Source organism: Leucoraja erinacea, chromosome 4 (genome assembly GCF_028641065.1).
Source record: "Leucoraja erinacea ecotype New England chromosome 4, Leri_hhj_1, whole genome shotgun sequence".
Lineage (NCBI taxonomy): Eukaryota > Metazoa > Chordata > Chondrichthyes > Rajiformes > Rajidae > Leucoraja > Leucoraja erinaceus.
Genome location: NC_073380.1, coordinates 80,486,843 through 80,508,442, shown reverse-complemented (window position 1 = coordinate 80,508,442; position 21,600 = coordinate 80,486,843). Strand labels below are relative to the sequence as shown.

General features: G+C 47.0%; 1 protein-coding gene across 1 annotated transcript in view; it reads left to right on the top strand.

Annotated features, from left to right (window-relative positions):
* Nucleotides 1-219: 219 nt before the first annotated feature.
* Nucleotides 220-21,600, top strand: part of LOC129696582 (collagen alpha-1(XVIII) chain-like) — a 294,981-nt gene continuing 273,600 nt past the window's right edge. Inside the window, exons 1-2 of the mRNA XM_055634630.1 lie at nt 220-322; nt 435-514. Coding sequence (XP_055490605.1) covers nt 312-322; nt 435-514 — 91 coding nt within the window. The 5' untranslated portion in view covers nt 220-311. The remainder of the gene's footprint in view (nt 323-434; nt 515-21,600) is intronic.

Below are 21,600 nucleotides of genomic sequence, written 5' to 3'. Positions count from 1 at the left end.
TCGCGGCTTGGGACAGAGTGAAAGAGGGTCAGGTCAGGTCGGGAGGAGGGATCTCCCAGCTCTCCGCTCTGTAAAGAGGAGGTGGGGAAAGAGGGAGGTCCCGGTCAGCAGGAGGGGGGTTCCAGGCCAGGCTGCGCAAACTGACTGCCTGGAGCTCAGATTACAGTGGTTGCGAGTTGGAAAATCGCGGCTCTCTGCTGCTGGAGCCTTTGTGAGTCGCTGAGCTGGCTGGCTGGCTGACGGCGGAGGTAGACTGGGAAGCAGCTCCCACCCATGTGGTCATAGCTGGGATCAGCTCGTTCACAGTAGTCATGGAGCACAGGTAAGAGCTGTGACCCCACACACCCCTCCTTTCTCTTTGCCCCCTCATTGCCCGTCTTATGCTGACTTGTTCTCTCTTTGCCCTCCACACCCGGACTGCGTTTGTGTGGCAGGTTCTGCAAGACCACCCTGACCCAGATGTTGCTCCTGCTCTGCTGTTACCGAGGGACCGTCGCCGCCCAGGTTCTGGAAGGTAAGGACGGCCAGGGAGGGTGGGAGAGAGGGCGGGCTGGACGATGAGGGTAACACCTCTGTCTGCACCTTCACCAGAGGTGAATGGACACTACACACACTGCGCTGGAGAAACAACTAGCAGGCGCCTGAAATGTGAATAAAACAGTGCCTCTTGCTTTACATCGCAGTGTGATGGACGGAGAATGTTTTATCAGTAAAAATCAGCATCGAGTTTTTTTCCAGCAGAACCGCATTTAGCCACGTCCTAACCTAGTTTGGTAAAAGGAGCGCTTGTACTCTGGGGACGGGGGTGGGTCAGGACACGGGCGAGGAGGATTGTCCCTTTGCAAAGTTTGGCTGGTGCAGGTCTTGACCCTCCAGCTGCGAAGACCTCGTGTTTGTCCGTTGTTTGTGTTAACTGTTAGTTCAAGTCTTTTGGCAAATATCTGGCCGGAATGGCAAGGAAATCAACGCCGGCTGCTGACAGGACAGCACAGCACAGCCGCCGCTGGCCGAGGGGAAGGGTGCATGCAGTGTGCCGGGTGGTCGGCTCAGTATCCTGGGGTGACAGCCCAGTTGGCAACGTGGAGATGAGAGAGGTTTTTCCACCAGTGAAATCATTCACGATCTTGTTGCTTAATGCTGTCCAGAGGCAGGGAGAGATGAGTTCCGATTTTAGTTCCATTTAGGGACTCCAGGCATTCATCTCTGGCATGCCATGATCCATGAATGCACCCTGCTGTCTGGTTACTGAACCCTCCTCCCTTGTTCTCCTCCCGTGGTAGCAGCCGGACTCTGGATGGACTAAATCAGATGCTTATATCTGTATCTGCTTCACCCACGATGTTACTTACATGTAACTATAGACACAGAATGCTGGGGTAACTCAGCGGGACAAGCAGCATCTCTGGAGAGAAGGAGTGGATGACGTTTCTGGGTGGAGACCCTTCTTCAGATTGAGAGTCAGGGGAGAGGAAGAAACAGAGATAAGGAAGTGTTAGGTGTGAAAACGAGACATCAAAGGGGACCAAAGGACAATGTAGAAGGTCATTGTTAGCTAGGAGAAGGTGACAACGAAGCATACAGAAATAAAATGTAATCAGGGGGGACAGTCAGACTGGTCGGAAAACTAGGAAGGGGGAGTGATAGAGAGAGAGTAAGGGTTACTTAAGTGCCTGTCCCGCTGAGTTCCCCCAGCATTTTGTGTCTATCTTTGGTGTAAACCAGCATCTGCAGTTCCTTCCTACACATTGCTTACTCGCATCTTTTACTCATTCCTGTCTTTATCACTCCCTCCGGACACACACTCCACCAACACATTGAAAGCCTCCACGTCTACACACATTAACATGTGAGCTGGGTGACAGCTCGGCCCTGCACTTACACCATGTTAGATTGTTGAACGACGAACTGCAGATACTGAAATCCTGGGTAAAACACAAAGTGGTGGAGTAACTCAGTGAGTCAGGCAGCATCTGTGAGGGAATGGACAAGCACAACTCAGGTCGGGACCCTTCTTCAGACTGATGGAATAGGCGGAAGAAAGCTGGAAAAGAGGGGTGGAGAGTGGAACAAAACCGAGTGAGTGATTGGTGGATTCATGGTTGGGGAGGATTGATTATAGGTTGAGTAGAGTATTGGGAATGGGTGACATTTCGGGTCGAGACCTTTCTCCAGACTGGTTAGGGATAAGAGAAACGAGAGACATAGACAATGATGTAGAGAATTAAAGAACAATGAGTGTAAGATACGCAAAATGTAAAGATGATAAAGGAAACAGGCCATTGTTCACTGAACACCTCCGCTCAGTCTGCCTTAACCTACCTGATCTCCAGGTTGCTCAGCACTTTAACTCCCCCTCCCATTCCCAATCTGACCATTCTCTCCTGGGCCTCCTCCATTGTCAGAGTGAGGCCCAGTGCAAATTGGAGGAACAGCACCTCATAGTTTGCTTGGGTAGCTTACACCCCAGCGGTATGAATATTGACTTCTCTAAGATCAAATAGCCCTTGCTTTCCATCTCTATCCCCTCCCCCTTCCCAGTTTTCCCACCAGTCTTACTGTCTCCGACTACATTCTATCGTCTCGCCCGCTCCCCTGACATCAGTCTGAAGAAGGGACTCGACCCGAAACGTCACCCATTCCTTCTCTCCAGAGATGCTGCCTGTCCCACTGAGTTACTCCAGCATTTTGTGTCTACCAGGCCATTGTTAACTGTTTGTAGGGTGAAAACAAGAAGCTAGTGCAACTTGGGAGGGGGAGGGACAGAGAGAGATGGAATGCAGTTGGAGAAATCGATTCATATCACAATGAGACCACACCTGGAGTATTGTGTGCAGTTCTGGTCCCCTAATTTGCAGAGGGACATTCTTGCTATTGAGGGAGTGCAGCGTAGGTTTACAAGGTTAATTCCCGGTATGGTGGGACTGGCATATGCTGAGAGAATGGAGCGGCTGGACTTGTATACTCTGGAGTTTAGAAGGATGAGAGGGTATCTTATTGAAACATATAAGATTGTTAAGGGTTTGGACACTCTAGAGGCAGGAAACATGTTCCCAGTGTTAGTGGAGTCCAGAAATAGGGGCCACAGTTTAAGAATAAGGGATAAGCCATTTAGAGGTTGGAGGAGGTGAAAGTGAACCTCTGCCTAACCTGAAAGGACTGTCGGGGTCTCTGGACAGAGTCGAGGGGGGGCGGTATAAGGGACGGGTGTTGCATCTTCTGTGGTTGCAGGGGAAGGTACCTGGGGAGGGGATGGCTTGGGTGGGAAGGGATGAGTTAACCAGGGAGTTGCGGAGGGAACGGTCTCTGCGGAAGGCGGAAAGGGGTGGAGATGGGAAGATGTGGTTGGTAGTGGGATCCCGTTGGAGGTGGCGAAAATGCCGGAGGATTATGTGTTGAATGCGACGGCTGATGGGGTGGGAGGTAAGGATGAAGGGGAGGGGGAGCAAGGGCGGAGCTGTGGGGGTGCCGAGGAGACATGTGAGGGCCTCATCTATGATGGGAGAGGGGAACCCCCATGCCCTAAAGAATGAGGGCATCCCTGGTATGGAACACCTCATGTTGGATACAGATGCGGCGTAGACGGAGTAACTGGGAGTAGGCGATGAGTCTTTGCAGAGAGTAGTGTTGGAAGAATTATAGTCCAGATAGTTGTGGGAGTCAGTGGGTTTGTAATAGCACCGAATGACGAGGTTTGAAGAGGTACATATGAACCTCTGTATCACTTTAAAAGGATGCTGGGCTCCCTGGATGGATGTGAGGGAAGAGGTATAAGGACAGGCGTTACATCTTCTGCGGTTGCAAATGAAAGTACCTGGGAAGGGTGTAGGAAGGAACTGCAGATGCTGGTTTACACCGATGATAGACAAAAAATGCTGGAGTAACTCAGCGGGTCAGGCAGCACCTCTGAAGAGATGGAAGGGGTGATGTTTCGGGTCGAGACCCCTCTTCAAACTGTCTTCAGACAGTCTTGACCCGAAGCGTCACCCATTCCTTCTCTCCAGAGGTGCTGCCTGTCCCGCTGTGTTACTCCAGCATTTTGTGTCTACTTAGGGAGGGGGCAGGTTTGGTGGTAAGGGATGAGTGAGCTAAAGAAATGTGGAAGTATTAGTCTCTGCAGAAAGTGGAAATGTTAGGGGAATAGGAAGTGAGATCATGTTGAAATGCCTTTGCTTTAGAGATCTTGTTCTTCATAAATAATTCTTGGCATTTCCACACCATAACTTGTAAGTCTCCTTCATCTGAAAACTTTGCATCCCCCATTGCTTGTAACAGCTCCCTCAGAGACTATTGTCAGAGCTAGTACATTCTAATGTCCACAGCCCCCCTCTTGGCCAGTGACCACTCCTCCCACCTTTAAACAGATCTCTCTTTCATTAAAGCTGTTGCTTCTCAGAATCTCTTCCAAACTCCCTGCTTAATGCCAAATGCTCCTGCACTCTCAAAACTCCTTGCTTTAAGAAGTAATTGCCAATTTGTCGAACTTATAGGTGCCTAATGGTTACTAATAACTCAGAGCATGTGTGCTGGTAATGGCTTCTCTATGTAAGATTGTAACTGAATCAAAACATCACCACAATTTCAGAGAGTCGACCGGATTGTTTGCCCAGGCCTCTGTGACATTCTTTCCATCCTTAGGTCAGCAGTGGGAGATAGACTTGGAGCAGCACAATGCTCAATTCTATTTGAAACTCTTCAGCTAGTGAAGCCGCCCATATCTACAAGTGGAAAAGACTCGGATAACATTTAAGCAAGTGTGCTGATTAGTGGCAAGTAATGTTCCTGCTCCAAAATCTGATCGACATTTCCATTGCTATGTCTCATCGTCAACATTCTGTGGGCTCATCTGCATCAACCGCATTAATACCACTGCTGTAGGAGCTTGTCAGAGTGGATATCCCGCAGTGCCTTACTCCCAGTCACTAAAGGTTTTTCCCCATAACAAGGCACAAGCCAGGAATGCAATTGAATACTCTCAGCTTGCCTGGATGATTGCAGCTCCAACAACCCATGAGATGTTCCGTACTCACCACAATCTCAAGAGACATTAATGGCGTGCAATAAATGTTGACCTTTCCAATGAAGGTCTATTGCAACCTGAAAAATATATTTTTAAGAAAAAACTTACACTTCACTTTGATACTGCGCAAATGTAACCTGCATGCAGTGAGGGCCGAGTGTATTACTGGATTGCTTCCATCGCCCACAACCACAGGTACCCACATAATAGTGGTCTAAAGCCCAGAGAATACCACACTAAGCTGTGAAGTATGAATGTCTTCCGACTTAGATGTTTAGTGAAGGATTTTGTGGGTAGGAAACGTCAGCGTGTGTTGTGATCTACTTTAAAATATATAACATAGAACAGTACAGCCAAGGTAGACATAAAATGCTGGATTAACTCAGCGGGTGAAGCAGCATCTCTGCAGAGAAGGAATGGGCGACGTTTCGGGTCATGACCCTTCTTCAGACCCGAAACGTCTCGACCCAAAACGTTGCCCATTCCTTCTCTCCACAGATGCTGCCTCACCCGCTGAGTTACTCCAGCAATTTGTCTCTAAGCCAAAGGCAGTCTGCCCACAGGTTGCTGCAATGAAGTTCCATGACAACATTTACATGAACAGGATAAAACGCTCCCTGATGTTATGAGTGATGTTTATCCCTCAGCCAGCACCTGGTTACTATTTATGGGATCGCGCTGTGCGTAAACTGGATGCTGCATTTCCTATAAAATCCTTTTTTAATCACTTTAAGTGTTCACTCTGGGGCATTCTGAATGAAGGAACCTGGCTATTTTGCTTCTTTGCGTGGTCTTTACTGGGTATTGACGAAGCTACAGTCATAGATTAATCGCGTGCTATTTCTATGTGCTATGTTTATGTTCAAATACATAATTGGATTGAAGGTTGACACAAAAGGCTGGAGTAAGTGAGTCCGACAGCATCTCCAGAGAAAATAAATAGGTAGCGTTTTAGATCGAGAATCTTCTTCATTGGATTGGTATTGCCTCAATCATATCTTTGCACCCCTTCACTCATTAATTAGTGTGGCCTGTCTTTAATCTTGTGATGACTGTTATATTGAATGTAATTCTCTCTGACATGTCGGTTAACGCTGAGGCTCCGAATGGAAACTATTTTAAGGATTGCCTGGTCGGTAGGAAATGTATCCCATTATTTACTTCTATGGAACGGGCACTAGGGTGTTGGCAAACATTTCAGCTAGAACTGTTATTGCTACGTTTCAAGTGAACTTGTCAGGGAACCCCTCCACTGGAAAAAGAACCTAATTGGTATTTTATTAACATTAAGCTTCTTTTATTGACCATTCACCCTTTCTCAATGCAATCAATAAAATGGTGCATTTCAAAACAAAGTTGGTACAGAAATTGAACTTATCTCCCCTGGTGATGCACAACAGGATATTCACTGTTCACTCCATTCTGTTTGTAGTTTGTTTGGTTGTTTGTTTGTTTTTTTTGTACAAAGTCCACGAGCATTGCCACTTTTCATTTCACTGCACCTCGTATGTGTATGTGACGAATAAACTTGACTTGACTTGACTTGACTTCACTGACCTTTCCTGCTCTGCCTTGTCCAGTTTCACCTTAGTGTGATAAAGTTACTGGATGCTGGCAACACACCAATGCCTCAAATGTAAAATACTTGGACACAGCTCCGTCAGTGACCAATTTCTGAAGCCGTGCCCAGTCCTAAGGTCTTCCAGTAACTCTGCTTCCGTCCCATGTCACAATGGCCCAGTTTCTATAACCTTTTTCAGCCTGTTCAGCTCCTTAACATTGGATCTGTATCCCTCCAACTCCACACTTTTGGACATCTCCACTTCCTTTAGCTTAGTTTCAATATAGAGAGACAGCGCAGAAACAGGTCCTTCAACCCACCGAGTCCGACACCCACCAGCGATCCCCGCACATTAACACAATCCTGCACACGCTAGAAACAATTTTACATCTGTACCAAGTCAATTTGCCTACAAACTTGTACGTCTTTGGAGTGTGGGAGGAAACCAAAGAGTTGCAGAGAAAACTTATGCAGGTCATGGGGAGAATGTACAAATTCCGTACAGACAGCACCCATAGTCGGGATCAAACCCGGGTCTACGGCACAGTAAGCGTTGTAAGGCAGCGACTCTACCGCCGTGCCACCACCCCCGTCCTTTGTGCCAGAATATCTCCTTTGGGTATGGTTGCCAACTGTCCCGTATTAGCCGGGACATCCCGTATATTGGGCTAAATTGGTTTGTCCCATATGGGACCGCCCTTGTCCTGTATTTGACTGCTACTACTCGGGTCGAGGGGACTGTCGGGTCAGAGCGCCGCATCCGGCCCTGCCTCACCCGTCCCGACATAGTGCAGCCCATGGAGTGCAGCAACAGCGCCTCGTCCGTGGCCCCGTCGGTCGGCAGCCCGGCCAGCTGTCTGTCCTTCAGACCTTCGCTTACCGCTGACACCACCCCCACCACCACCACTCCTTCTCATGGGTGCCGGACTTTGTGCGCGATGTTGCGCTCCCCCAGCGCCTGGGCCAAAACTCCTCAGCTGGCCGCCAGCTGGGCTTTGTGTGCAGTCCAGCATCCGGGCCAACTCATCATTCTCTCAGCCACGGCCCAGTCAGTCAATGAATTGCCACCAGGAATTTATTTAAGTCCCTTATTTGGGAGTGAGAAAGTTGGCAACCCTACCTCTGGGCCTTCTCACTTTTTCCTCCCTTCTAACCATTAAGATCTCTTGAGTAGGAAGGAATTGCAGATGCTGGTTTATACCGAAGATAGATCTCTTGCTTCAACCAGGATCAATGTCTCCTCCTCTGGGCATTTTATTAGCTTTTTCTTGATTACACTCAGGCAGGAGGTCTTTTAACAATGCTACATTTTCATTCTGTTTTGCAGGCTAAATGTGTTGTTCATTGCAGTGGTTACATCTGAACTATCCAGGGGCCTGAGTCAGTAAACCAGAGAATATGAGATTCAAGCCCCATTGTGCCAGTCTGGAATTCTGTTTAAAAACCTCCAGAACTTGATGACATTTGTAAAAGTAGCTATTTAACTGTTAGATTGTAATTTAAAAAAAAAAAGTCAAAGTTGAGAAATCATCTTTAGGCCAGGAGACGTGTGTGTGTGTGGCTTCAGTCACACACCAAGTGACTTAGCAAGCCATGCATAGGTGTCGGAGCCATCAGTATTTTGAGGAAATACTTTCTCCACATGGACTAAAGCATGTCGAGAGAATAACCCAGTGCTGCTTTTCATAGGATGGCAGTAAATATCCGCCTTGCCAGGAACACACATTCCAAGATTTGAAATTCACTTTTAATTGTGTGCTGAAGGTTATTACTTGGCAACAATATCAGAAATATACAATGCTTACAGAGTGCTAAGCTTTTATTTAGGAGCAGTAAAGCTGTGGAGACTTTCCATTTCTTGCTGTTCATGAGAGGATCATGCTTTTAGCTTGTGTTGATGATCAGAATCTTGGCACAGCCTCTCTTGGAAACATTCATGTCAAACGTGCCAGAATAAAATGTGATAGCTTTGGCTTCGTAGGATCTTGAGCTTCTTCCTGTGAAGCTGAGGGCTGATGAAAAGTTCTGTTCTTTTGGAGCCTCGCATTTAAATGACAAAAAAGTTCCTGAGTGCAAAGAAAGCATTACTGTAATCAAAATTAGGACAATGCAGAGTAAAATCTTTGCAAACTCTAGTGAACGCAAGAAACATCCTGCTTATTCTACCTATTTCATCAGTTACTATCTTTGAACATTCTATCAGGTTAGATGTAATTTGGGAAAGGAGAAGTTCCTTTGATAACTAAGAGCAATTAAGAGGCAAAGCTGGCATTTTTGTTTGGTGGCCATGTCTGGTTTAACAGAAAGCAAACAGCCTGAACAGTGCTTGAGTCCCTGCTGCTGGCTTCTGTTGAGCAAGGTTTATGGTTGAGGAGGTCCTAACTGGCCTGTCCCACTTACACAACTTTTTCGGCGACTGCCGGTACCCGTCATAGGTCGTTGCAGGTCTCCGACAATTTTCACCATGTTGAAAACCCAGCGGCGGCCAGAACATGGTACGACTCTTTGGGCGACCACTCACGACCATAGGTTTCACCCCGCGACATGTCGCCAGGGTGTTGCCCGTATGGTCGTGAGTAGTCTCCTCAGTCGCCCAAAGAGTCGTAGCGTCTTTCTGGTCCCCGCTGAATTTTCAACATGTTGAAAATTTTCGCCGACCTATGACGGGTGCCGGCAGTCGCCGAAAAAGCCACGTAAGTGGGACAGGCCCATAACGCATATGAAGGCAGACAGATCTCCCCGGCTTGATCAGATATATGACTGTGGGGAGCTAGAGAATACATTTCAGGCATCCTGGCTGAGATATTTGAATCGCCTGTAGGCACGGGTGAAGTGGCAGATGTTGTGCCTCTATTTAAGAAGGGCTGCAAAGAAAAACCTGCGAACTATAAAGCTAACAACTGCGATACGCAAGTTACTCTAGAGTATTCTGAGGGATAAGATTTTTCAGAGAGTTGGGAATCTGTGGAATTCTCCACCACAGAAGGCAGTGGCAGCCAATTCACTGGATATATTCAAGAGAGAGTCAGATATAGCGCTCAGGGTTAATGGAATCAAGGGATATGGGGAGAAAGAATGAACAGGGGACTGATTCTGAATGATCAGCCATGATCATAATGAATGGCGGTGCTGGCTCGAAGGGACTTTCACAGTGAATGGCAGGGCCCTAGCTTTCGGCATTTGGCCTTCATTACTCAGGGTATTGACCATAGCAGTTGGGATTTTATGTTATAGTTGTACAAGACATTGGAGTATTGTGTTCAGTTTTGACCACCTTGCTATAGGAAAGATGTTGGTAAGCTAGAAAGCATGTAGAGAACATTTACGAGGATGTTGCCTGGACCTGAGGACGTGAGCTATAGGGAAAGGTGGGGGCAGGCTGTAGCTTTATTCCTTGGAGCGCAGGGGGGTGAGGGGTGATCTCATAGATGTGTTTATCATTATGAGGGGAAGAGATAGGGTAGATACATAGAGTCTTTTACCCAAAATAGGGAAATTAAGAACCAGACGACTGAGGTTTAAGATGAAATTGGGAAAGATTTAATAGGAGCCTAAGGGGGGCAGCTTTTCCACACAGAGGGAGGTGGGTATATGGAACAAACTGCCAGAGGGAGGTGATTGAGGCAGGTCCTGCCTTTCACCAGTCGCGCACACACGTGGGCCAGGATCGGTAAGGTGATTTATGGATTACAGGATGTACTGGGGAAATGGAATATTTTAACCAGGCTTCCCCGGTGAACAGGGAGCCTGGTTTAAATAGAGTCATAGACAGTGTGGAAACAGACCCTCGGCCCAACTTACCCACACTGGCCAACATATCCCAGCTACACTAGTCCCACGATGCCTACGTTTGGCCCATATCCATCCAAACTTGTCCTATCCATGTTAAAGGGTGGACAGTTGCTGCTGAGTTTCCCAGGTTCATGATGAAGTAGATGATTGAAGAAGGGAAGTAGTTTGTTGTGCACTTCCTGAGTGAGCACTCCCTCACCAGGGCACCTCTGCCTGCTGATTACAACCTCTCACACCCCTGCTCTCAACAGGCAAGCTGGAGACGGTGCAGAGATGATTTACCAGGCTGTTACCAGGACTAGAGGGTCTCAGCAGTAGGGAGAGGTTGAGACGGCTGGGTCTCTATTCCCTGGAGCACAGTAGGATGAGGGGTGATCTTATAGAGGTGTATAAGATTATGAGAGGAATATATTGGGTAGATGCACAGTCTCTTGCCCAGAGCAGGTGAATCGAGGTCCTGAGGACATAGGTTTATGGTAAAGGGCAAAAGATTTAATAGGAATCTGAGGGGTAACATTTTCACACAAAGGGTGGTGGGTGTATGGAACAAGCTGCCAGAGGAGTTGTGGCCTCTGAGGGAGAGTGAGATGGACTTGCGTATTGCCGTTTCTCAGGAACCGGGAATGTTCCTGGAAACAATTGCACTAAATATCTGGCCACATTTATTCTCTACGAAAGAGGAAGTACTGTAATTGCTCCTGGATTTAATTATGTGCAAAATCCTGGAGATTGTAGGAATAAGTTCCAAAGTCGTGGTGGGTGCCAGGGCACTGAACCAAGGTGTGAGGGTGTAGGAATTTGTGTCCAACCACTGGGAAGATTAAGTCATCTCAGTATAAGGTGGCAGAGCTACTGCATGACAGCGCCAGAGACATGGGTTCGATCCTGACTAGGGGGTGCTAGTCTGTATCATAATCGTAATCGTAATAATACTTTATTAGCCAAGTATGTTTTGCAACATATGAGGATTTTAATTTGCCATACAGTCATACTGTATGGAGTTTGTACGTTCTCCCCGTGACCTGTGTGGGTTTTCTCCGAGATCTTCGTTTTCCTCCCACACACCAAAGACGTGCAGGTTTGTTGGTTAATTGGCGAGGTGTAAATATTAAAAAAGTGTCCCCAGTGGGTGTTGGGTAATGTTAATGTGCAGGGATTGCTGGTCGGTGTGGGACTCGGTGGGCCGAAGGGGCTGTTTCTCGAAACTAAACTAAAACTAAACACAAAGACCACTTCAGCCTCTGGGACAGGTCATTCTACGATCACTGTTTCCATTCCATCACCACCTGAAAATAAATTAAATGCAGAACCTACCCTCTCGGAAAGCACACAGATGTGACCACACAGAGAGAAACGCAAGCTTCCCAGCAAAAGAGCTCTGAGGTTGGCAAATACACCTGCTTATGTAGAATTATAACAGCCTATAAATGGGTAATAAATGAATACATGCATTTGTTCAATGTTTCCCATTCTTTTTGTTTAGCATAGCTCTACTTAAAAGTTAGGACCATTTTTCAGTCCCAAACTGATGCTGGTTGTAACTCAGTTAAGGCCCTGTCCCACTTTCACAACCTAATTCACAACCTTTTTTACTCGTGGACATTTTTCATCATGCGAGAAAAAATGCTCCGACCTACTTGATGCCACGAGTACCTACGGCTAGCATCACGGCCTGCTACGACCTCCTCCGACCTTGTGACGACCATGCTGTGTGTACGAGTCAAGGGCAAACTCGGGAGAGGCCGTGAATTACGCCGTGAAAGTGGGACAGGCCCTTTACCAGGCCAAGATAACAATACATCTATCCATAATTACAGCATCAAGTGTCTTTGTGATCCCGCTTTTTATCCATGTGACCCCATATTGAGTCACGACCCCCTGGTTAGGAACCGGTGGATTCATTATTCAGTTTTCCAGACAACTTCCCTGAAGTCTGATGAAGGGTCTCAACCCAAAATGTCACCCATTCCTTCTCTCCAGAGATGCTGCCTGTCCCGCTGAGTTACTCCAGCATATTGGGTCTATCTTCTGTGTAAACCAGTATCTGCAGTCCCCCCCCTACACTGGGAACCTGTTCGAATGTCAAGTAAAAGACAATCACCATATTAAATCTTACACACACACCACATGCATTGTTGTAACAAAAAGTCACAAGGCCCTTCTTTCCAACACAAAATCTCAAAGTCACAGCCCTTCAACAATCTGACTCCACATTGATCAGCATCTTTTTGGTTCTGTTGAGGAACAAGTTTTCATTCAACTCGGAAGATAGACACAAAATGCTGGAGTAACTCAGCATCTCTGGAGAGAAGGAATGGCTGACCCTTCTTCAGAATGAGAGTCCGGGGAGAAGGAGATGCAGAGATAAGGAAGGGTAGGGTGTGAAAATGAGACATCATGGGTGATAAAGTGCAAGGAAAATGTAGAATAGATCATTGTTAGCTAGGGAAAGATGACAATGAGGCATACAATGAAAAATGTAATCAGGAGGACAGTCAGACCTGTCGGAGAACTAGGATGGGGAGGGATGGAGAGAGAGGGAAAGCAAGGGTTACTTGAAGTTTGAGCAGCCCACACGTTTCATTCAACTCGATGTGGTTTGTGGCTTTGGATTGTTGACCTAACGTTGGCACATGAAGTGCTGATGTTTGCTGCAGCCCCTTGGAGAGTCTCTTGGATGTAATGTTGATGACCTCAGGCTCGTGGCCTGCTGGATACAGTGAGGAGATTACAGTCGGGAATGCTTAAAGTGGTAAATTTGTCGTTAATGGTGGCGTTTAAAAAAAACCCAAAACATTTTTGTAAGGAAGGTGACGGTTATTAGTGTAGGAAGGAAATGCAGATGCTGGTTTACACCAAAGAGGCACAAAATACTGGAGTAACTCAGCATAACTCCAGCATCTCTGGATAGGTGACGTTTCAGGTTGAGACCCTTCTTCAGTCTGCTGCCTGTTCCGCTGAATTTCTTGAGCACTTTGAAACTGTTAACATTTATTGCCGATATAGCTGCTTGTTCCAGTTAGTGCTGATCTTTACTTTAAAGAAGTGAAGCCCTGTTGGGACATATTTTCATGGAGTTCATGCAGCCTGTGTTTGCAAATTGCTTAAAACTCACGTTGCAGGAATTTGTTTATCACAGACAACATGGTAATTCAAATTGTTCTCTTTCCAACAAGCAGAGGAGTCATTCTCCCACCCCCCAACTTCTCAATGTTGCTGCCTCCCCCAGCAGCATACATGCACACTCCCCTTCACACCAGGCACATTCCATAGCTGATGGCCACAGACAGTCTCAATGGGAGACTGATTCTGTGAATCTCTGACTGCCTTATGTTGTGCTGAATTAGCCCAGCTGTGAACTGGAATCGCGAGCCATTTCTAGACAGGAGGGAAATAGACTGTTTGATTTTAGGTCTGTAAAGTGGCCAGATGATGAGTTTAGTTTAGTTTAGAGATACAGAGCGGAAACATTCCATCGGCCCAGCGAGTCCGCGCCGACCAGCGATCCTCGCACACTAACATTACCCTGCACACACTAGGGACAATGGTTTTTTACATTTATACCAATCCAATTAATCTGGACATCTTTGGAGTGTGGGAGGAAATGAAGATCTTGGAGAAAACCCACGCAGGTCACAGGGAGAACGTACAAACTCCGTACTGTCAAGCATCCATTCTCAGGATAGAACCCGGGTCTCTGATATTGTAAGACAGTAGCTCTACTGCTACGCCACTGTGCCGTCCTAAAGAGATTTGAAGCTTTGAAATACTTTGTCACCTGTTATACTGATTGTATTGGGAAGGGTGATTATAGGGTGATGGGTTGTATATATGACCAAGAGTGTGAAAGATACATCCTCAGTGATGTGACCTGGGGTCATCGGGTGTTTTGGGTCTCACAACATCAGACACCCTCGCCCAGGCGACCCAGCCGGGGTTGATCAAGCCCCGACTTGCGTCCCAGCAGCAACCGGCCACGGATCAGCCCTCTTAATCCAAAGCCACATAGTGGCTTTCTCCGCGGCTTGGCTTGCGGATTGAATGGCCCTCTTCTTTGCCAGCCCCTTAATACCCAACTGGTTGAGGACTTTGCAGAGTGTGTCAAACTGCAGCCATTCATTCCGGTTGCTGGCTGGGGGCCACTCAATCCGTTGCTGTGGAACTACTCCGCAGGGGTTGGGAGACTCTAGTGTGTGGAGGGACTGGGCTCTGTGGGGTGAGTCCTGTCCGGGCTCCTCCTGCATCTCACCAGGTTCAAGGCCTGTGTGCAGCACCTCTTTCTCCTTCTCCGAACATTTCATTCTTACCTGATGGATTTTTAGGCCACGGTGGTTTCATACACAGCTTTCTGCAAATGCATACTGTATAGCACAAGAGGGTTTTTTCTTTCTCTTTTTTCTTTTTTTTCTTTCTTTTTTTGTATGGCTTTGCAAATATTTGATTAGTGTATAAATGTAAATAATTTGGTGTACATATGGAAATAGGTGTTTATCTATATTACTAAAAGTCTGATCTTGACCGCTTTTGGCTCGCTGTGGTGAGATTTCCAAGAGAACGCCGCCACCTACGGACGTCATTATTGGCCACCTCGCTCAGAGCCCCCCTCCGCCTTCCGGGACCGGAGGATTTTTCCCATCAATGAAAAATCAGAGAGATATTAATGTTTTAAAATAATTCCCCATTCTCTCTGCTGGCGGCAGGGGGGAGGGACTATAAAACCCGGAAGTGTAGTCCCTCACTCAGTCTCTGCCAGACCCAGGAAGCGAGAAGGTCACGGCTCTCTGAGCTGCGAATAACACTGAATGCACGTCATCTCCAGGGTGAGTCCCCTCGATGCGGCTGTAAGGTGTCTGCCTCGCCTTTTTAACGAGTTTGCGTTCACAAAATGAATTTTGGTTGTCGGGTGGCTGCAGCCAAATTGTTTACCTTGGCTTGGCTTTTAAAATCGTTGCAACAGTTGGCTGCCAGCCCAAGAATCCATTCAGCCCGCAATGTCTATACTAGCCCTGGAAACCGGTATCTTCGGCCCGCAACACCCATACTAGCGCAACAGAAAGCAACAAGCAACCCCCCCCCCCCCCCACTGGCGAGCAATATTGGAATTGGTGGAGAGGTGGAATATTGCGTTGGTGACCAGCACTCCCGTGTGATGCTGGGACCCAGCGGGTCCCACTTAGTATAGTAGCTACTAAATTTGTATAAGATAATTATAAGAAGTTGAATAAGGGGTGGGAATTAATAAGCATTGGCTTCTTCCTGCTTCTTTTCGGACACATACGATTCATTTATGTATAAATATTCTTGTTTTGTTTTTTTATGCTGTTTCGTACTTGCTTTATATTTTTTAGTCTGTTCGAAATAAAGGATTTATTATTCTTATTATTATGGACAAGTTTGGCTGTCCCTTTGATGCAGTATTCACTGCAGGTCAATAACTATTTAAGACTAGGCAAGATTACGGAGGATGCCAGGAAATAAGTTTGAACCAACAATGAGAATCTCGATTGCACTGGATAATCCGTGAGACCAGGTCATCACATCATTTGCTTCATTTTTTTCCTCACTTGGGCAAAAGGAAATAGTGCCATGGTCTGAGAGAATTGTCATAGCTGTGTGTCTGGCTGAAGTCCGCTGCTGAAGTTCACATCTCATATTTCGCTTGGGCAGCTTACAGCCCTGCGGTATGATTATTGATTTCTCTAACTTCAAGTACCCCTTGCATCCCCTTTCTCAAATAGGAACAGTCACTCAGCTAGGATAGCACAGTGGCACAGCCGATAGAGCTGCCGCCTCACAACATCTGAGACCCGGGTTCAATCCTGACCTCAGTGGCTACGTGTGTGGAGTTTCTATGTTCCACAAGCAGCAGCGCCTCGCCCGTGGCCCCGTCGGTCGGCTGCCCTGACCTCTGACACCACCACCCCTCCTTCTCATGGCTGATCATCGGTTCATGAGTTGGATGGGGGCGCCGGACTTTGCGCGCGACGTGGTGCGGCCCGGGCCAAAACTCCTCAGCTGGCCTGCCGGCTGGGCTTTGTGTGCAGTCCAGCACCCGGGCCAACTCATCATTCACCCAGCCACGGCCGAGTCGGTCAACGAATTGCCATCGGGTATTTGTCCCTTATTTTGACCTTTTGTCCCTTATTTGGGAGTGAGGAAGTTGGCAACCCTAAGTGTATCTGCTACACAGACGCTGAACCACACAATGTTCACTGCACTCTCATGGGAGCAAGATGTCACATTTATTGCCCGAGCTGGCTGCCCTTTTCCGGGGGTTGGTTTGAGAAAGGGGCTACGCACTGTCTGCAGGGGCCCTGGGGGGATATCTGAGACCGCTGGGCACTGCGGGGGGTCGAATGTATCCTCAATAAGGATGGGGAAATAGTTATTTCATATTTAAGAATTTTTGTCTATTTTGACTGATGGTGGTGGGTTTGTTTGTGTTTTTGTGAGTATTTTTGTACATTGATTTAAATTATTGTTGGTTAAAAAAAATGGCACATTTATGAAGCTAATGGTTAAATTGTCCCATCTGCCAATTTTGGTTTTCTATAATTAACCATTCTTCTGACCCTTGCTTGAAGCCACACTGCCATTTGCATGCAAGTGGCACCTGCCATGATTCAAATTGTAATTTATTTACCACAGTACCACTTACCTTCCCCCAACTCCCCTCACCCTGTTCCAGTTCCATTGAATCTCACCCGGGTACTTAGACTTTTAAAATACTTTTTTAGAGAGACAGTGTGGAAACCGGTGCTTTGGCCCTGCCGAGTCCACGCTGACCAGCGATCACCCCGTACACTAGCACTATCCTACACACTAGGGACAATTTACAATTAACCTACAAACCTTGGAGTCTTTGGAGTGTGGGAGGAAACCCGAGCGGGCGGAAAAACCTACGTGGTCAGAGACAATAGACAACGTAGTAGGTGCAGGAGTAGGCCATTTCGCCCTTCGAGCCAGCACCGCCATTCAATGTGATCATGGCTGATCATCCCTAACCAGTACCCTGTTCCTGCCTTCTCCCCATATCCCCTGACTCCGCTATTTTTAAGAGCCCTATCTAGCTCTCTGTTGAAAACATCCAGAGAACCTGCCTTCTCTGAGGCATAGAATTCCATAGACTCACCACTCTCTGTGAGAAAAAGTGTTTCCTCGTCTCCGTTCTAAATGGCTTACTCCTTATTCTTAAGCTGTGGCTGGACTCCCCCAACATCGAGAACATGTTTCCTGCCTCTAGCGTGTCCAAGCCCTTAACAATCTAATATGTTTCAATGAGATCGCCTCTCATCCTTCTAAACTCCAGAGTGTACAAGCCCAACTGCTCCATTCTCTCAGCATATGACAGTCCCGCCATCCCGGCAATTAACTTTGCAAACCTACGCTGCACTCCCTCAATAGCAAGAATGTCCTTCCGCAAATTAGAGGAACAAAACTGCACAGAATACTCCAGGTCTATCCTAGCTGAGCCACTGTTCTTATTTGAGAAAGGGGATGTAAGGGGTACTTGAAGTTAGATAAATAAATAATCATACCGCAGGGCTGTAAGCTCTCACAGGGAGAATGTACAAACCCAGTACAGAGAGCACCCGTAGTCAGGTTCGAACCAAGGTCTCTGGTGCTGTAAGGCTGCAACGTGACCACTGTGCAACTGTGCCACTGCTGGCAAAGGTCTCATGATCCCCTCCCCTGGGTTAAGGGGCTATAATTGTGCATGGAACCAGCTTGGTAGCCTGACCCTTGTCATACATTATGTAACTTACTAACGCCATAACCACCCTCATATCCTGACTGACTGGAGCTACCTGTGGCCCCAACCGGCTGTGACTGCCCTGCCGGTCTGGTCTGACCTGTGACCATCCAGACTGACCTGTGACTGCCCTGTGGCCTGGCCTGGCCTGTCACTGCCTCCGCCACCACCTTTATGTTCCAATGAGCATGAACAAGCTCTCCGACAGCTGGGACTTCCAGCTGAGGAATCCCAAACTCTGCTGCCACTTTCAATAGTGAACCCATACCAAGAAAAATACTGTAATGAAATGTGGTTGTGTTGGGAAAATGCTGATGACTCTTCTATGCCAGATTGAACTGCTCAGGCTCTGCAGCGAGACCACAACATCTTGGCAGATGGGTGAAGTGGTGAGGAAGCATGTGGGTGAGCGTTTGATGGGACCCTGTGTTGGGACCACCGGAGTGTTGAGTGCTGTGTTTCCTGCTGTTGTGAGTCGCCCAGTGCAGCTTCTCTGACCCACTCTGCCCTCCTGAACTGCTGTGAGCTGCCGGCTGATTCTATTTACCCATGTTGAAGTAATTGACACCTCCAAACTCAATCATAGGCGCTATTTTTTCACGGATGAGGAATTAAAAGTTGCTCTTTTTTGTGTGTGGACGGGATAGTGACGCAAGCTATTTCTGGATAATTTCGTGTCGTGTAATCTGGCCGGGCTGGAGACGTGGCTCGACGAGGTTTGCCACATCAGACAGCGGCCAGTCCTTGAGCAGTTTTTCTTGGGAATAATATGGGGCAAATCTGGCAACATCCTTCTTGGAGGAACCAGCGTTGCTCTTTGCATCGCAATGCTGGCTTGAGACTCCGGTAATGTTAAGCCCCTTCATCACTTTTCAGATCTTGGGGACATCGACACTTCCGCACCCCTCTCCACCACCCTCACTTCATCAACTATCCTCTAATGTTGCTAACGCCACAGTGACCCAGTCCCAAACCTCTGATCCCCGCTGACTCTCAGTCTGAAGAAGAGTCTCCACCCGAAACTTCACCTGGTTCTTTTTTCCCCAGAGATGCTGTTTGACCTGTTGAGTTACTCCAGCTTTTTGTGTCTAGCCTCTGATTCTCTCCATCCCCGAGGCCTCATGATACTCCAGGCCTCCCCCCCCACCATCCATAAACTCCTACCCCATATTATGACATTCTCCCCCTTACTGATCCTTCTCTTCTTCTGTGTCCTAACCTCAGTCCTGACCCAGACTGGACTTAATGTCATAAGTGATAGCAGTAGAATTGGTCTACTCCGCCATTCAATCATGACTGATCTATCTCTCCCTCCTAACCCCATCCCCTGCCTTCTCCCCATAACCCCTGACACCCATACTAATCAAGAATCTATCTGTCTCTGCCTTAAAGATCTATCTATCTATCTCTGCTGTAAGCCTTGAGGTCCTCTTGCTCCTCAGCCTGGGAACTGACCTTGATCGTGGACAACACAGGTTCAGAACAGTAGTTGCCAGTGAGGGGTCCCGCCAAGATAATCACAACAAGATCATCACAACATCGGGCAAGTGCGTTCACATTCTGTAGCTTTGAAAGCTGCCTTCCTTTCTTGTTAGTTACCACCTTCCGGTGAGTAAAGTGAAAACGTGAGCTCTCTTCCCGTCACACCTGTCAGGTGCAAGTGGGTAGCAGGATACAGGTGCAGTTAAAATGAACTAGTGATTTGAAAGGCTTGTGTCAGGAGTTCTACACTTAGATTTCCATTTAAACCTCCTCACTATGTTTTGGCTGTGGGTACGAGTGGAGTGTCTCAGTCCAAGCCTTAGCTGAAATTAAAAATGTTAATTCCCATGATTGTGCTTCTGGCTAGTATTAGTGTAGGCACTGCCCTGTGAGAGAACCTGTGATCAGTGCAGTCTGATTGCAGCTTTCATATGACAAAGTGGTGCGGAGGACTGAGCCTCCCCTCAATCCCGACTGTAACGCTGCCTGAATCCAGTCTGAACTGCAGTATGGGACAAGGTGGGCTGAGGTGGGGGCCTGGGATCAATGCCCAATGTGCTGCACACTTGTTTAGCCAAAGTTTACCCTGTGCTGAGGGAGAGTGGGAAGCCTCAGAAAAGCTGGGATGTAATGTTAAAATTGTACAAGGCATTGGTGAGACCAAATCTGGAGTACGGTGTACAATTTTGGTCGCCCAATTATAGGAAGGATGTCAACAAAATAGAGAGAGTACAGAGGAGATTTACTAGAATGTTGCCTGGGTTTCAACAACTAAGTTACAGAGAAAGGTTGAATAAGTTAGGTCTTTATTCTCTGGAGCGCAGAAGGTTAAGGGGGGACTTAATAGAGGTCTTTAAAATGATGAGGGATAGACAGAGTTGATGTGGACAAGCTTTTCCCTTTGAGAATAGGGAAGATTCAAACAAGAGGACATGACTTCAGAATTAAGGGACAGAAGTTTAGTGGTAACATGAGGAGGAACTTCTTTACTCAGAGAGTGGTAGCGGTGTGGAATGAGCTTCCAGTGGAAGTGGTGGAGGCAGGTTCGTTGGTATCATTTAAAAATAAATTGGATAGGCATATGGATGAGAAGGGAATGGAGGGTTATGGTATGAGTGCAGGCAGGTGGGACAAAGGGAAAATAATTGTTCAGCACGGACTTGTAGGGTCGAGATGGCCTGTTTCCGTGCTGTAATTGTTATATGGTTATATGGTTATTGTGAATCTAAATAGCAACTTACACGGCCCTGGGATGGATCATTGGGGTACTTTTGAAATGTAACTGCTGTTATTATGTTGAACACCAAAGTGCGAGGTGGTCTGCCCCAGTAGTGACATAGTGACAAAACTAACAGGGGCTAGCTCCTGGACTCATGCAGAACTCATGGACTTTATTAACTTCACTAACAATTTCTATTCATTTGCACCATCTCCAACATCTCCCTTCCGTTTCTTGAGCTCACCGTCTCCATCACTGGAGATAGAGTATCGACTGACGTCTATTACAAACCCACTGGCTCCCACAACTAACTCGATGACACTTCTTCCTATCCTGCCTCCTGTAAAGACTCTATCCCCTACTCGCAATTCCTCCGTCCACGCCATATCTGCGCCCAAGATGAGGTTCCATGCCAGGATATCTGAGATTTTAATTCACTTGACTTTTAAGTTATTACTTTATTGACATTGTAGTTGTGCATACAATGACATTCAGGCGCACTGCCTGATCAGAGCTCAAATGTACAAGATAAAAAATGACTATAAAATAACAACAAAAAAATGAGGAAAATAAAAATTGTTCATACACTCACGTGCACATACTGTGACACATACACACAGATTCACACACGCATACACATTATGCCTACGTATGCACCCTTACTAGAATATAAGATATTGCACTCAGAAGTTCATTGTCAGAATACAATACAATACAATACCGTTTATTGTCATTTGAACCTCAAATTTGGTTTCTGCAGTCATACAACAAGAAAA